The sequence below is a fragment of the Microcebus murinus genome, chromosome 12 (genome assembly GCF_040939455.1).
Source record: "Microcebus murinus isolate Inina chromosome 12, M.murinus_Inina_mat1.0, whole genome shotgun sequence".
Lineage (NCBI taxonomy): Eukaryota > Metazoa > Chordata > Mammalia > Primates > Cheirogaleidae > Microcebus > Microcebus murinus.
The window spans coordinates 23,937,754-23,953,195 of record NC_134115.1 but is presented as its reverse complement, the minus strand read 5'-3'; the positions used below and the strand labels follow the sequence as shown (position 1 = coordinate 23,953,195).

Here is a 15,442-nt window from a genome sequence, read left to right as displayed (position 1 = left end):
GAACAAGAGGAAGTCTGATTTATTGCTGGTGGGAAAGCAAATGTTATAGCCACTTCAGAAGATAGTTCAGTGGCTTCTTACAAAACTAAATATATTCTTACCATATGATCCAGCCATCATATGCTTATTAGTATTTATCCAAATGAATTGAAAATTTATGCCCATACAAAACCTGCATATTGCTATTTATAGCACCTTTATTCATAATTGCCAAAATGGAAAGCAACCAAGATGTCCTTCAGTAGGTGAATGGATAAATAAACTGTGGTACATCCAGACAATAGAATATTGTTCAGTGCTAAAAAAAAAAATGAGTTATCAAGCCATGAAAAATATAAAGGAAACTTAAATGTATATGACCAAGTGAAAGAAAGCAATCTAAAAAGGCTCCGTACTGTATGATTCTAACTATATGACATTCTGGAAAAGTCAAAACTATGGAAACAGTAAAAAGATCAATGGTTGACAGGGATTGAAGGAAGGAGGAGTGAATAGGCAAAACACAGAGGATTTTTAGACCAGTGACTACTGCGTATGATACTGTATTGGTAAATACATGTCATTATACACTTATCAAAACCCATATAATGTACAACATAAAGCACGAACCCTAACGTAAACTACATATAAATGACCACATTAATGTAAGATGCTATTAATAGGGGAAACTGCTGTGTGAGTGAGGTAGGGTGCATATGAGAACCCCCTGTACTTTCTGCTCAATTTTTCTGTAAACCTAAAACTGCTCTAAAAAGTAAGACTATTAAAAATGATCATTTTAATGTGATTCACAAAATCATCAGTAAATTTTAGTTTTGCTTTTTATTCAGTCTGCTTAATTTTTGAGTTTTAAGATATCCTTTTGCATTTCCAAAAATTTTACAAATTTTCTGCATAAATTGGAAAACAAAATTACATAGGGCAAACATTTCTCAGGCTTATGTATATCTTAGAATATGTTTTAGAAAGATTTCTATTTAAATATATACCTTATGGCTTGTGACTTTTAACAATTTCTATTGTCTCTGTAACGGAATTTACTCAAGATTTGACTTCTGTTGAAACGTCTAGGGGATTGAAATGGCAGATTTTACTTAAATCTGTATTTGCTGGATTTTTAAATGAATGGGACATTCACCTGTAAATATAGTCATGGCTGTATAAAGTTGGCTTTGTAAAGTATGCTTTCCAAAAATAATTCCCTTTTTCCTCCCGTGAGTTTCATCTCAAGCATTTGTAACTATATCCTCCACAGGTTTTTCCCCAAGTCCAGTATGCTTACACAGGCACTGAGTTGGCTCCTACTCATCACAAGATCAAAGCCGGCTTGTCTTTTCCTTAGGCATTTAATGTTTCTATTTACCGTCTTTTTGTTGCAGTCAAGTTCTTAAGTCCTTAGAAAAAAAATTTCCTTTTTGGGAGACTGTAGGGCTTTCTGAAGGCTAGTGTAAGAATCAATTATTACCCAGAAGTGATAGCCTTCCAAGGTAAAAGGACCAATCTGCAGCCAGGTTACTAAAGACCTAGCAATTTCAACATTTAAAGGAAACACAAATTTGCCAGGGGGGGAAAAATCATCTCTGTGGACAGGTAACATATAAGAAATATAAGACATACTGTAATAAACTACTCTTGATTGAAGACAACTTGGAAAAATTAAAAGCTTATCTGCATTTCCCTGGTAGCTCCTCATTCATACATGCTCCAGTTTAATAAAAAGGAAATAAAATAAAATAATAGCCATTGTGGTAGATGTGTATGGTTTGTTTTATTTAATTTTGAGCTCAATGGGCTTGAGGTCAAAATATTGATTTGGTGGTCTATAGTTAGCTCCCCATGTGTGGGAAAGGGCTATTCTCCTTTGTTGTCATCACTTCTGTGTGGTTGAATTTTCTGGCTTCTTCTAAACCAATAGATTTCAGGTCCTGCCACCAGCACTACCTTCTTGCCAGACACTGTTCTTCTGTTTCCAAATCTGTTGGGACAGGAAGTTAACACAACTGACCCCTTGGAATGGAACAGGGAGCACAAGCTTACTTGCTGCCCCAATCCCTCCACTTATCCATGTCATTTATATCCTGGCAGGATCTCCAGAAGCAAAGATAAGAGATAGAAGCAATCTAAGCAAATATCTATAGCTCTTTATCCACTTATCGTAGAGTTTAAACACATGAAATAACCTCAGTAGACTTCTCTACGGACACACCTGCACATGTGTTAAAGTATAACATGACCAATTATTTTCAAAGCCACATTTTCCTGGTTCCACTTTGATTATATAACCCTTTGAGACTCATGGTCCATAAAAATTAATTCTTTTACAAAATACTTTTTTTCCTGTCCCTGGTACATTTTGAGGATAACAAACCTATTGAATTGAAAAATAAAAAAAAATAAAAAAGACTCACTTAAAGGTATTTACCTTTTGCAGATTCACTGGGATTTGTAAGAAATTCTTTTTTTCTTTTTACAGTATAGCTGTCTCATAGCACTAATTTTATTAAGTTTACATGATTCCAAGATTAACAATGGTAGATTTAACAAAATAATTTTTTAAATCTTCATAAAATAACTTAGCTAATGGATATGTGTTTACTTTGTAATAAAGAGAAACAAAGTCCTTTCTGAAATTTTTACTAGGGGACTGCGAACATTGCCTTGTATACTGGTTTCATATTTGCGTGTTGGAAATAAACTTAACCCAAGCAGAAAAACCCACCACGTCACTTTCCTATGATAGACTATAGCGGTTAAAGATAGGGACTGGTAGCTTACAGGGGCCATTGTGAGAACATCACCTTTGAGACTCAATTGCCAAAAATACAAAACAAACAACAAAAACCCAGGTACCACTTCTCATGAAACCAATCAATTCCAGTCCTAAGCAATCAACTTCCCCTCATAGAAGCCAATAAACAAAGCTGAAATTTCCCTGCCCTTTGTCCTCTTCTCTTCTTTCTTTATCCCCTCTTCTTTCTTTTCTGCTCTCCATCCTTATAACCCAGCCCTACCTTTTCTCATTCATCATAGAATGACTAGTCTGAAATATGTCCCACCAAATTTACGGTACACATTAGCTACCATGTGTTAAAGACATGTGTGCCTTCCCAGTCTCTCTCAAGGTTTTTTTAATCCCTTAATTCTCATCTCTTCTCTCATTCTTTATTTCCACAGAATTTACATTTGAATAAAACTTTTTCTCCACATTTTGATACAAATTGACTGAGGTTGTAAGCATCCCACTACAGAGTTCTGGTATACTTGCTCAGAGTTTTTAAAAACTAGACTGATTTCATCCCTTTACTCCCAGTGACCCTCCAAAAAGGAAGATGGACTACTCTAAAACTGATTCAGATTGATAAAGTAGTCTGCCTTTATTTAAAAGTTCATCTTGCTTGCCTCAACCTCTCTTTTCATTCACTAAATAGATTCTGCAGCCCTTGTGTGAGAAAATTGGCCTCCCTTATCTGCTTTGATCCAGAAAATTATGCTTTTATTAACACAAACATTTCCTGATTTCTGCCAAAGCATTTTAAATTTTCAAATTATGTGTGTTCATCATTTATCAAAATGTCATCGGGCTCCAGGAATGCCAAGCATTCAAACTGGGCAACCCATATCATATATGTGGATTCATTCTAAGTGAGGGACATGGCGATGGTAATCTTGGTCCCTAAAGTAGCTGCAGTTAGCTGTATATTTTTTATTTCAAGGAAAGAAACATGATAGTAAATTCCAATGAAACCTCACTATGTTGTGGGATCTCAAGGGAAAATGCAGATTCCCATCTGTCCTTTAAGCAGTAGAAAAGATGAAAACAACATTTTGTACTAAGACATGATCTGATTTTGGTGAGTGAGTTGAAAAAAGAATAGTATTTTCAGTGATATTACAAACATGCAGCAACATACCAGTGACAATTTTGATGGAAGGAAGGGGAAACAAACAGAAAAATCTTTAATATTACTGGAAAATGCCTTTGGTCAGTTTTCAGCTATGTACATGCCTTTCAACAAATTTTTTCAAACTCGAATATTCAAAATTGTCTTGACCTGTGTTTTCCCTGTCCATTTCAGTCTTCTCTGGAACACAGAAAGACAAATACCCTCTGCCTCCATCAAAAGTAACATTTGATCATCCAGAGCTTGTTTAATTATTTTAAACTGTGTCCAGAATTTCAATTTAAAAATTCTAGAGAATAAAGAAACAATATATCAAAGGAACAGATAACTCAGATATTGGAATTATCAGATGTAAAATTTAAAGTCACTATGTATTCATATGTTCAAAAAAACAGAAGATGGAGGGTTTTACCAGATAATTGGAATCTATAAAAAGGAACAAAATGGAAATTCTAAGACTAAAAACACAATAACTGAAACAAAGACCTTAACAATCTGGAAGACTAGACATAGCTGAGGAAAGAATTAGGGAACTAGAAGTTAGGTAAGTATACAATATACTGATGGAAGTCTGGAGAACAAAAAAGATGGAAACTACATATAAGAGTGAAAAGGACATTTGGCATCTGGGACATGGGGAAAAGTTCTAACATACATGCAACACCATCTCCCTAGAGAAGGGAAAAAGAGAGAATGGGGCAAGGGCTACATTTAATAGTAAATATCAAGAACATTCCAAATCCTGAAAGATATCAAGTTGTAGATTCAAGAGGTGCTTCAAAGTCCAGAGAAGGTAATTAAAAAGAAAACCACATCTAAGCACATCACAATAAAGCAGCTGAAAACCAAAGACAAGGAAAACATCACAAAAAGACACAAAAAGAAGATACATTATTTTTAAAGTTTTATTATCACAAGAGTGATAGCTGACTTTTCAACAGAGAAGGTATAAGACGGAAGACAATGGAATTATATGAACAAGGTGTGAAAAACAAAATCTGCAAGTAGTGAAAATATCTTTCAAAAGTGAAGCAACATAGACACTTGTACACATTCATCATCAGTAGCATAAACAAAAGGGCTGTTAAATAGCAAAAGGTAGTACTTCCAGCAGAAGGAAAATAATTTCAAAGGAAAACACAAAAATTTAGGAAAAGTAGATAGGCCAAACTTGGGGCAAATCTAAAGAAATGTTGACTATCCCAAATAATAACAATAATAGTAGTAGCAAAAGTAATAATATCTTAAGAAGGTTAAAATACATGTAGAGTTAAAATGCATGACAACATAGCATTCAAGGGTTGGGGGAAGGATAATGGAGTTCAATGTTTAAGCTCTTAGCATTGACAGGAATGTTGAAAAAGTACTAATTTATATTAATTTTAATAATCCACAGACAGATGTTAATCTCTAGGGAAATTACTAGAAGAATAGTGAAAGAATGTATAACCAGCATACCAATAGAAGAGAAATAAATGAAATAATCCAAAATTGACTAATTCAAAATAAGAAAGAAAAAAAAGGGGGTGGTCATAAAGCAACTGGGAAAAATCAAATTGAACACAACTAATAATGTGATAAATATTAAATTATAGGTGGTCCCCAGGTTACGGACAAGATATGTCCCTGAGAACATCTTTAGAGCAGACTTGTATGTAACTAGATCCCTGATGAGCGGCAAGTTTAAGGTAATAATAGCAATAATAACAATACTATAATGGCTCATATGTCCTAATAAGAATATAGTATAATACTAGTAATAATACTCCTGTAATAATAAGTTACAGAAACTGTTGTGCTCTTTCTTTTAATTCAGACAAACAGAACATAATAATAAACTGATACAATGAGTTTAGATAGGAGATAGGAGAAATTTCAAAAGAGAATACTAAAGGTTAACACTCACCCAATATTGCATCAACGCTAAGCTAATAGGAATGGTACACTTATTTTGATCTTATTTTGATTATCAATAATAACTTTTCCATTTCAATAATTAATCTGCCATGCTGCTTAGTAATAATTGAGGCCTTTCACATGTTCCCTTATTCTCATTTTATCCTTTGTAATTGTTGCAGTAGTTGAGCCACTGAAGCCTAATGTTTTTCCAGGGGATGATGGCATCTGGCCTTTCTCTGAATGCTTATCTATGTCTACTTTTGTTCCATTGTAATCATCTTTCTCTTTGCTGCAGGCTCACCTGGACTTGCACTACACTTTTGCTTTGGAGGTATGGTTGAAGGGGAAACACAGATTCACAAAATTGAGTAAGAAAGACCAAAGCGATGTTGTGCGTAAGTGACAGATAAACAGCCACTAGCATAAAGATGTTATGCCAATGAACTGCCTATGCCATGCGGGTTTGCTTACATGTGCAGAAGGAAGTAGTTCCCGAATTATTAATTTAATTTTCTTAATTATAAATTATCCTTATGGGGAGCCTTGGGAGCCCATTCAGAAATACAGAACGCTGTAAGTAGGGTAATCCATAAACTGGGGACTGCCTGTAGTTTATATTTTGTGCATCCATTGATCGTTTAGAAGTAGCTGTGCAGTGTGGTGAACAAAGTCTAATTGATCTGAATCAAAAATGTGCTATTGCTAATGTACAAAAAAGATTATAATAAAATATTATCAATAGTTAATGATTTTTGCTTGTTTATGACACCCTGAGCATTTTATTAATATATCTCATTCTGTCCTTTTGAATTTATTAGCCCTATTTTATACACACACACACACACACACACACACTGAGTTTCACGCAGTACCTGAGCTCAGGCTGCTATAGCAAAATACCTATTAGACTGGGTGTGGTTGTCTTAAATGTCTTAAATAACAGACATTTATTTCTCACAGGAGGCTGAGAATTTCAAGATCAAGGTTCTGACAGATACAGTGGCGGGCAAGGGCCCTCTTGCTCTATTTTCACATGGCAAAGAGAGAGAGGAAATCCTGGTGTCTCTTCCTCTTTTTATAATGGCACTAATTCCATCATGGGGGCTCCACCCTCATATCTCATCTAAATCTAATTACCTTCCAAAAGCCCCACCTCTCTACACCATCATATTGGGGTTAGGGCTTCAACATATAAATTTGTAGGGGATACAAACATGCAGGTCATACCAGGAAAATTCAGTAACTAGCTAGAAGTTACATGGCAAATAGCAGATCTGGGAACTTAAGCATTTTTTGTTTGTTATTGTTGTGGTGGTGCTTCATTTTACTGCAAAACCAATATACTTAATCATCACTGTATATGTCAATTGCCTTGAAAGGAAAATCTTAATATTCCATGCAAAATGAGATGTAAAGACATCTTAGCAAACATGTGAATCAGGTTTTTAAAAAGAAAAAGGTACTAGTTACAACATCACTTTAGTAGTGGCAGTTAGTCCAAGTTAATTCTCTTGACAAACTTACTAAGCATGTGCTAAGTGTCAGCCATCATTGTAGGCACTGATAATACAACACAAAATAAAAGTGGTTACCACTTTTAAAAGATAATAATAATATTAATTATAAATTATTTCTTTAATGAGATAATAAAGAAAATAAATAATCATAAATTCTGGTATGTGCTATAAAGAAAACAAAGAGACACTCTGATAAAAAATTTTTATAAATGAGTGTTCCTTTAGGTGGTATAATGAGGGACAATTTCTCTGAAAACATAACATTTAAGACAGCAGAACTCTATTACTTATTGCCCAAACCGGAACACATTTGAAAAGGGAACAGGCATTTTAATAATTATACAAGGTTTCAGGCAAACCATAATATGTATGCACCCTACTTCTAAGCCAAGGTAAGGAGTGTGGGTTATTTTTTTCAATGCAGTAGGAGGATGCTGATGTTGTTTTAGCAGGGGAATATTTATTATCTGACTTGTACTTTTCAAAGATCTCTCTAACTGCCAATTGGAAAATTAATGAGGTAAGAGACAAGAACGGAGTGGAAAGAATATTCTGAGAATATTACACCCCCTAGGCAGGAGAGGGACCGTAGCTTGGATTGATAAGGCAGTGGAGGTAGAGAAAAATAGCCAATTTAAGATAAATTTTGGAAAGTATCAGCAAGAAAGGCAAAATTCTACAAAATTATTATATTTGCATTTTAATTCATATTTTAGTATACATACAAGAAATCTTCTTAAAGCCTGGTCAGGTGATCTGGAAAGGGACTTTTGGAACAGCATTCACAGAGCTATAAACAAGAAGGAGAAATTGACACCTATATATCAAAAATGATAAAGTAAAAATAAAAGACATTATCTACTAAATTATCCCCCCCATTTCCTCTCAACGAAAAGTTTGAGAGAATTTTCTTCTAATTCTTATCAATTTGCATACATTTGTTTATAAAGGCTATTAACCTTTTGTCTGTCACATGTGCAGCAAATACTCTCTCCAGCCTGTTGACTTTGTTTTGAGGTCGTTGACATTTAAACATTTATTTTTTAATATGTATATAGGGTGACATATCTAACTTTATGATGTCTAGGTTTCCTGATATAGAAAAGTTTGTCCCTATCCAAAATATAATACAAATATACACAAAACTGTGATTCTATTATTTTATGTACTCATTTATTTACATTAAATCTTATACTGTTTCTCTTCTTCAAGGTGTTTCTGAATGTCTCCTAAATCTTTATTTTTACCTCTAACCAATTGCCAAATCTCTGGTTCTACATACCCAACTATCTGCTGGACATGATCACTAAGATGCATCAAAATTAAAAATTAATCTCAACATTTTCCTCCATTTAAACAAGAAGTTACTCCTCCTTACTTACTTATTTCTATTAATGGGATATTCATTCTACCAGCCTTCTACTTGCAAAGCTGTGGTTTGACTTACACTTCCCTTACCCAACTCTCTGCCCACAGCACTGTCCTCTAATCATGTGGTACCTTCTGCTTGCAAAATGTGTCCTGCATCCAACCTTTTTATATTTTTTTCATTTTTGCTCATGCCAATTTAATTTAGGCTTACATTATCTATGATCTAAAATATTTATTCCAAAAATATTTTCCTAAACTCCTTAATGGGCCAAATCAGCCTATTATTGCTTCATAAATTTTCCATAGTATCCTTTTATTTTCAAAAAGTCAAAATGCACTGTTTTTTATTTAATGTAACTTAGTGACTAGGATGCAGGTATGTAGTATTATGCAGTGTACATGGTTCAAATGTCCATTTATTTATTCACAAGTGTATTTCTAAGTATCTACTACTAACCAGGCAAGATTCAAGAAAGTTCCTGCACTCGTGGAACTTACTTACATTTTAATGACTATCTCTGGGTTTGAACCTTGGATCCAGCATTTTTAGATATGTGATCTTAGACAAGTTACAAGTTTCCAAGCTTCTGTTCCTAAGCTATTAAAAAAAAAAAAAAAAAAAAACAAAGAAAGGAAGGGGCAGGGGGAGGAGGAGATATAAAGTATAACATGTAGGCTCTTAGAAGAAATAGAACTTAGTTGGTAGAGCATAAGATTCATCTAATAAAAGTTAGCTCCTTTTTTTCCCCCTAAGCTGTATGTTTTATCCTTTTCTAGCTAGCTTTACTCACCTGTATCCCACATATTGGGGTTAATTTGTGTTTTGGCCCATCCTTTTTCCAATTTATTACATAAAACACAAGCTACACATTTTTAACATTTGCTTTCCTTTTTCATTTTAAAAATTTGTTGAATTTGTATCCATACTTTAAAATGAAGCAGAACATAAAGTATTAAAAGATTATGAAGAAGACTCTCTACCTGCTAATAAAATTGAGAAAAGTAATACATATGGAAATAACTAGATTTAGCTTTCTTTTGTAATTATGTAACCAATCTCAACCATCATGTTTTCTTCCCAAAATTAGGAGAGTTTAAAAATGCAAAGAGTCTCTTCCCCCACCTCTGCTCATTTATTAGGAAACTAAGAAAGAAGAGGTCTTACTCAGGTCTTTACTCCATTTGTGGTTCACATCCAGCAGGAAAAAGATAGAAAGTATTCATTCCACCAGTAATTTTCAAGCACCTGTAAAGCACCAGGAGCTCTCTCAAACTCTAGGAAAATCCTGGCTCCTGCTCTCCTGGAGCTGATAATTTCCAGGTAGGAAGACTGGCTCTGATGCAGCTGCTTTGAGAGTGCTAGCTACCTATATTCTATATGAATACTGTCGTCCATTTGTATTCTTAAAGGATTGGTTCCAGGAAGTACCACAGATACCAAAATCCAAAGATGCTCAAGTCCCTGCTATAAAATGGTGCAGTGTTTACACATATTCCTGTATACTTTAAATCACCTTTAGATTCTAATACCTAATACACTATAAATGCTATATAAGTAATTGTTATACTGTATTGTCCAGGGACTAATGACAAGAAAAAACTCTGTACATGTTCACAACAGATGCAATTTTCTTCCCAAATATTTTTGATTTGCATTTAGTTGAATTCACAGATGCAGAACTTATGGATACAGAGGGCCGACTGTACACTTAGAGCTACAGAGTATCTTGCAGGTAATCTAGACAATTCTCAACCTATTATAAAAATTTTTATACTAGAGCATCTTTACCAGAACCTTTCGTTCAACCCTGTCTTGGATGCCTTCAACCACAGGGAGCTCAGTACTTCACCTTTTCCATTTTTAAAAGGTTCAAACATTAAAAGTTGTGATATTTTTTGGGCCTTTCCAATATGTAAAGGCAGCTTTATATCTTTCTCAATTTTCACAACCACACCCCTCTAAACAGGGTTAAATACACCTAATCTTTCAGTCATTCCTAATGTAATACTATTATCAGTATTGCCAATGTTATTTCAAGATTCATAATTACTTAAAATATTCTCTCTATATAGTCTGACCAACTCAGAATATAATGAAGCATGACTTCCTATTTTGGTGTAAGCAGTTTAGGATTGAAATAATCCTAAATGTCATGGTCACCCTACCTGGTTGGCTCATACTGAAGCTTTGCCTCCTTCAGGATATTTCTTGTCATCAGTACTCCATGGCTTCATGGCCTTACAGCTCACCCTGAGGGGTGCTGATGTGTCAGAAAAGCAGGTAAGCAGGCAATCCCAAGTGAAATTATAGCAATTCTTGAGAATTGAGGACAGTGCTATGTGACTATCATATAAATTAATCAAAATTTAACTATCGATTTAGAATATCCTTCAGTCCCAGAGCCAAAAGCAGAGTTTCAAGTTTATAGGAAACCAGACAATTCTATAATCATTTAACTGAAATTACTGACACTGTACTTCATATGAACAGGACATTATATAATATATCATTATTATGCCACTTGAAATCTGGCTATTTGCTGACAGATAGGTTACAAAACCATTAGATTATATACAAATATTTAGTGACTTCTTAGGAAAATGTTGATTTCTTTCATTTAGATTCTTAATATTTATTTTACATAAATGGGTTTCATTCAGTTGAAATAAATGTGAAAGTTATTACAAACACTGAGAACTCCGTTTTTAAAATTTTTAGAAAGATCTAAAATGTCCCAAATCACCACATTATAAACCAATGATCAGCATTTATTTTACTATAAAAGAGAAAATATTTTTGCAGCATCATGTATATATAATATATCCATAGTTTTGAAAAATGAAATAACAATTAAATCTTTATTTCTAATTAATAGTTTTTCAAAAATATTCAGAAGGGATTAAGAAATATGTTCTAGGCAAAATTATTCATTATTATATCCACAAAGCAAAGAGATATAAAAGATGGTGGGGAAATACATTCATAAATGTGTTGACTAGCTTTTTCAAGGATTATAGATACTGTAGCAGTAAAAAGAAATTTCAGAATTCAATAAATGTTTAGAAACTTAAAACTACATAAAAGTTAAAATACTTGAATTTTGAAATTCCTCTTTACTCAAAGGAGAACTATCAAATAGAATTCTAAAATGATAACAACAATAATTATATAATGTTTACAAAGATACTGGAATTTTCAATATTTCTATGTCTGTGCTTGAAGCACATAAAATTAAAATGATATAGTCACAATTTGTTTCTTGACTATTTTATATTCAGTAATTTTTAATGAAGTGACTAAATTAGGCATAACTTAGTACAGCTTTAATGTAGTTATGATGAATATATTTTACTTGATTAAAAATGATAAAACCAGGGAGCCTTAAATATTATCTTAAAAGATTAACTACTGTGTCAATTACAAATCTAGGAGAAAGGTATTTATAAGGGAATAACTATTCTGAACAGTAACTTCCTTTTGTTCATTTCATTTAATTAATGACTCAATCAACTTTCTCTCTTAATACTAAAATTTTCCTAAATTACACATTGGCTTGCCAATAGAAGGGCATACAACAAGGCAACATCAATTTAACACTGGTGAAAAATCAGCAAGTAATCCCTTTTTTTATTTAAAAACTGCTTGGCAGTGTACAGTGTTCTAATTAACTAAATAACTGCCAATTCTGCAATTAACTAAATAACTGCCAATTCTTACATGACATAACCTGAATAAATACTAGTAAAAATCAAATTATTTGGATACCTAAACAGTGATGAGGCCTGCTCTACCAACAGGTACATTAATAACTAGATGTCTCAATGCGTTCAGACTGAGTAAATGAGGCAAATTTCTCCACCTCCCAATCTTTTAGGGTAACCAGTGAACCAAAAAATATTTAAGAAGTTCCCTCCCTACTATATAGGGATGGAAGTAGACGTAATCATCTATATGTTTAATTTGCCCTCTGAGAGGGAAAAACTTGCAAAGGAACAGTTTTGATGTATGTATTAGGTTATTATCAAAGTACAAGTAAATGGTCATCAATGACAATTCCCATCTAAGAAAGAGAAGTAACTTTACCTACATTTAATTGCCAATCGCCTCTGAATAGTTAATTGTCTTCCCGGTAGCAATTAAAATTAAGTTTCTTCCTCCCAAAGCCCGGACCCTTCTAAGAGCACCACACAGTCACACTTTCTAGCCCCAGCCCTTTGCCTTGCATCACTAAGGTGGTCCCACAGCCAATTTGGGCTGTTACCCTTCAGTCCAGTAGCCCATCGCCAGGGGGTTCTCCAGATGCTAATGAAAATCTATTTCCTTGACAAAAGAACACACACACACACACACACACACACACACACACACACACACACACACACACGATCCGGGCCTTTTTTTTTTTTTTTAAGACTGGGGTGGGGGGAGCAGGGACTATGTGAACGACGTTTTTAAAAGAAAGCGGACGGCGACTCGCATGGGACTGCATTGTAGTAGTTGTGTTAAAAGTGGCGGAAAGTGGGTTTGCATCATTCAACCACTTAAAACCAGAGCGACCTGCCCACAGAAACCCCCCTTGCCAGAGGCGCGGAGTTTGCAGAAAAAGCAGTGGGCCAGGCAAAGCGCTGCCATAAACCCAAAACTAACTCCGCCCGGGCCCGCAGGCGTCGCGCGCCAGAGGGACGGAACTCCGGGCCCAGGGAGCCCCCACCCGCCCCCAGCGCCTCCCGCCTCCGAAGGACCCGCCACGGTCCCCTGCTCTGCTGGCGTCGGAAGTGCATGTCACCTGCAGACCTGCCCGGCCCTCTCCGTGCGCCCCGGCCCTCTCCGTGCGCCCCGGCCCTCTCCGTGCGCCCCGGCCCTCTCCGTGCGTCCTGGCCCTCCTCTGCCCCGTCCCGCAGGTCTCTAATTCCCAGAGGCAGCCCCGGCCGCCCGCGGCTCTCCGGCCCCAGCCCCCGCCCCGCCCCCTGCCGCCGGTCGCGTCGCCGCCCCGAGGTCCCGGCTTCGCCCCGCGCCGCCGGGCGCTGGTTGGCGGCGGCGCTGACAGGAGGCGGGGCCTGGGAGTCCCGGCCGAGCCCGCCCTCGCGTATAAGCCCCTCTCGGCTCTCTCCCCGCGTCTCTCCTCTCTTTCTCTCTCGCCGCTCCCTTCCTTCCTCCTGTAACTGAACAGTGAAAATCCACGTTGCGGAGCCGCTAACAGGCACAGATGTCATGTGAAAGCGCACATGCTCTGCCATCCACACCGCCTTTCTTTCTTTCCTCTCTGTTTCCTTTTTTCCCCCTTGCTCCTTCTCCCTCTTCTTTGTAACTAACAAAACCACCACCAACTCCTCCTCCTCCTCCTCCTCCTGCTGCTGCCGCCGCCGCTGCCGCTGCCCTTCCTCCTCCTCCTCAGTCCAAGTGATCACAAAAGAAATCTTCGGAGCCGGAGGCGGTGGCATTTTTAAAAAGCAAGCACATTGGAGAGAAAGAGAAAAAGAAAAACAAAAAGCAAAACAAAACCCAGGCACCGGGGCCAGCCAGAACGGTTTTTTTTTTTTTCCCAGCCTTCCTGAAAAAACAAACAAACAAACAAACAAACATCAACACAGTCACCGTCAACAACACCAAACTGTTAACATAGCGGCGGCAAACGTCACCCTGCGGCCACGGCGTCTGCCTAAAGGGATGGTTTTCTCGGCAGAGCAGCTCTCCACCGACCGCCGTCCTCACTCGTGCTGAGCGGGATTTTTGGACTCTCCGGGATCCGGGCTGGGAGCAGCTTCATGACTGCGCGGAGCGGGAGAGCGGCCACACCATGCGAGGTAAGCGAGCCCGCGGGCACCGAGGCTGCCCGGGTCCGGCCAACTCCGGGCAGATGGGGAGCTGGGGGAGGGGAGGCACTCGGCCGAAGGGGAAAGAGGTTGGCCGGGCGCACTCCGCGCTCGCAGGTGGGGCTGCAAATGGCCTGGGCGTAGAAAGTTACGGGGAAGGTGCGGGTGCCTCTCGGGAGTTCTGAAGGGACGCGGGAGGGCGCTTTTCGGAAAGGGGACAGAGGCTAGTTGGTAACCGCCAGTGCTTGAGTTGCACTGAACCCTTTTTGCGCGTCGCTCTCGGGTGCTGAAGCTGAGTCGGGATGGAGAAAGAGCTGGGAGAGTATTGCCTCTGGGCAAAAGCAGCTGGAAGCGCGCAGTGGCCGCTGGCCGGGGCTGGGCGCGCGAGGCGCACCGGCGGGCGACAGGGTGGACCCGCGCGGGCACACACTCCCTAGGTTACAAGGCCCACTAGCGTCCCGGTCGACAGGCGCGTCCCTTTGCCGGAGTGGTAGGCAGAGGGGCGGTGTCGTGGAGCTGGACGCAGCTTAGGGGACCGTCCTTCTCGCGCGTCTTCGCGCCCGCTCTGCGCCCTGGCAGGGTCCGCGTGCCCAAGCCCGCGCGGCCCAGGGACAAGCGCGACCCCGAAAAAGTTGTACCGAGAAAGTTCCGGAGACGACTGGAGGCCACGCTACCTGTGGCTGGGGAGCTCAGGGCTCTGGCTCTTTTGTCAGATAAAGGGCCGCGGCGAAAGGAGGTGCTGGGTGCGCCCTCAGGCCAGGACCCTGGCCACTGCACCCGCGGCGCGCCAGCGACAGGAGTGCTACACCTGCTCTGGCTGCACTCTGGGCCACCGGAAGCGGCTTGTTGATAGACTTTGGGAAGTCACTTAGTCTGTCTCCTCTCCTGCAGTGCGGGGGACCTCTAGGTTTCCTGAGCTCTGTGCCCACCCACAACTTC

General features: G+C 38.3%; 1 protein-coding gene and 1 long non-coding RNA gene across 3 annotated transcripts in view; one reads left to right on the top strand and one right to left on the bottom strand.

Moving 5' to 3' along the window:
- Positions 1–1,749: 1,749 nt before the first annotated feature.
- Positions 1,750–13,251, bottom strand: LOC105868717 (uncharacterized). Of its 2 annotated transcripts, none has more exons than XR_012922082.1 (3): positions 12,778–13,251; positions 8,044–8,108; positions 1,750–1,975 (listed from the first exon to the last, which is right to left on the bottom strand). It is a non-coding gene; the product is annotated as an uncharacterized LOC105868717 (long non-coding RNA). The 2 variants fall into 2 exon arrangements; XR_012922083.1 differs by lacking the exon at positions 12,778–13,251 and adding an exon at positions 9,192–11,379.
- Positions 13,252–13,818: 567 nt separating this feature from the next.
- The window catches only part of RORB (RAR related orphan receptor B), a 188,547-nt gene continuing 186,923 nt past the window's right edge, over positions 13,819–15,442 (top strand). The window contains exon 1 of the mRNA XM_012759802.2: positions 13,819–14,494. Coding sequence (XP_012615256.1) covers positions 14,488–14,494 — 7 coding nt within the window. The 5' untranslated portion in view covers positions 13,819–14,487. The remainder of the gene's footprint in view (positions 14,495–15,442) is intronic.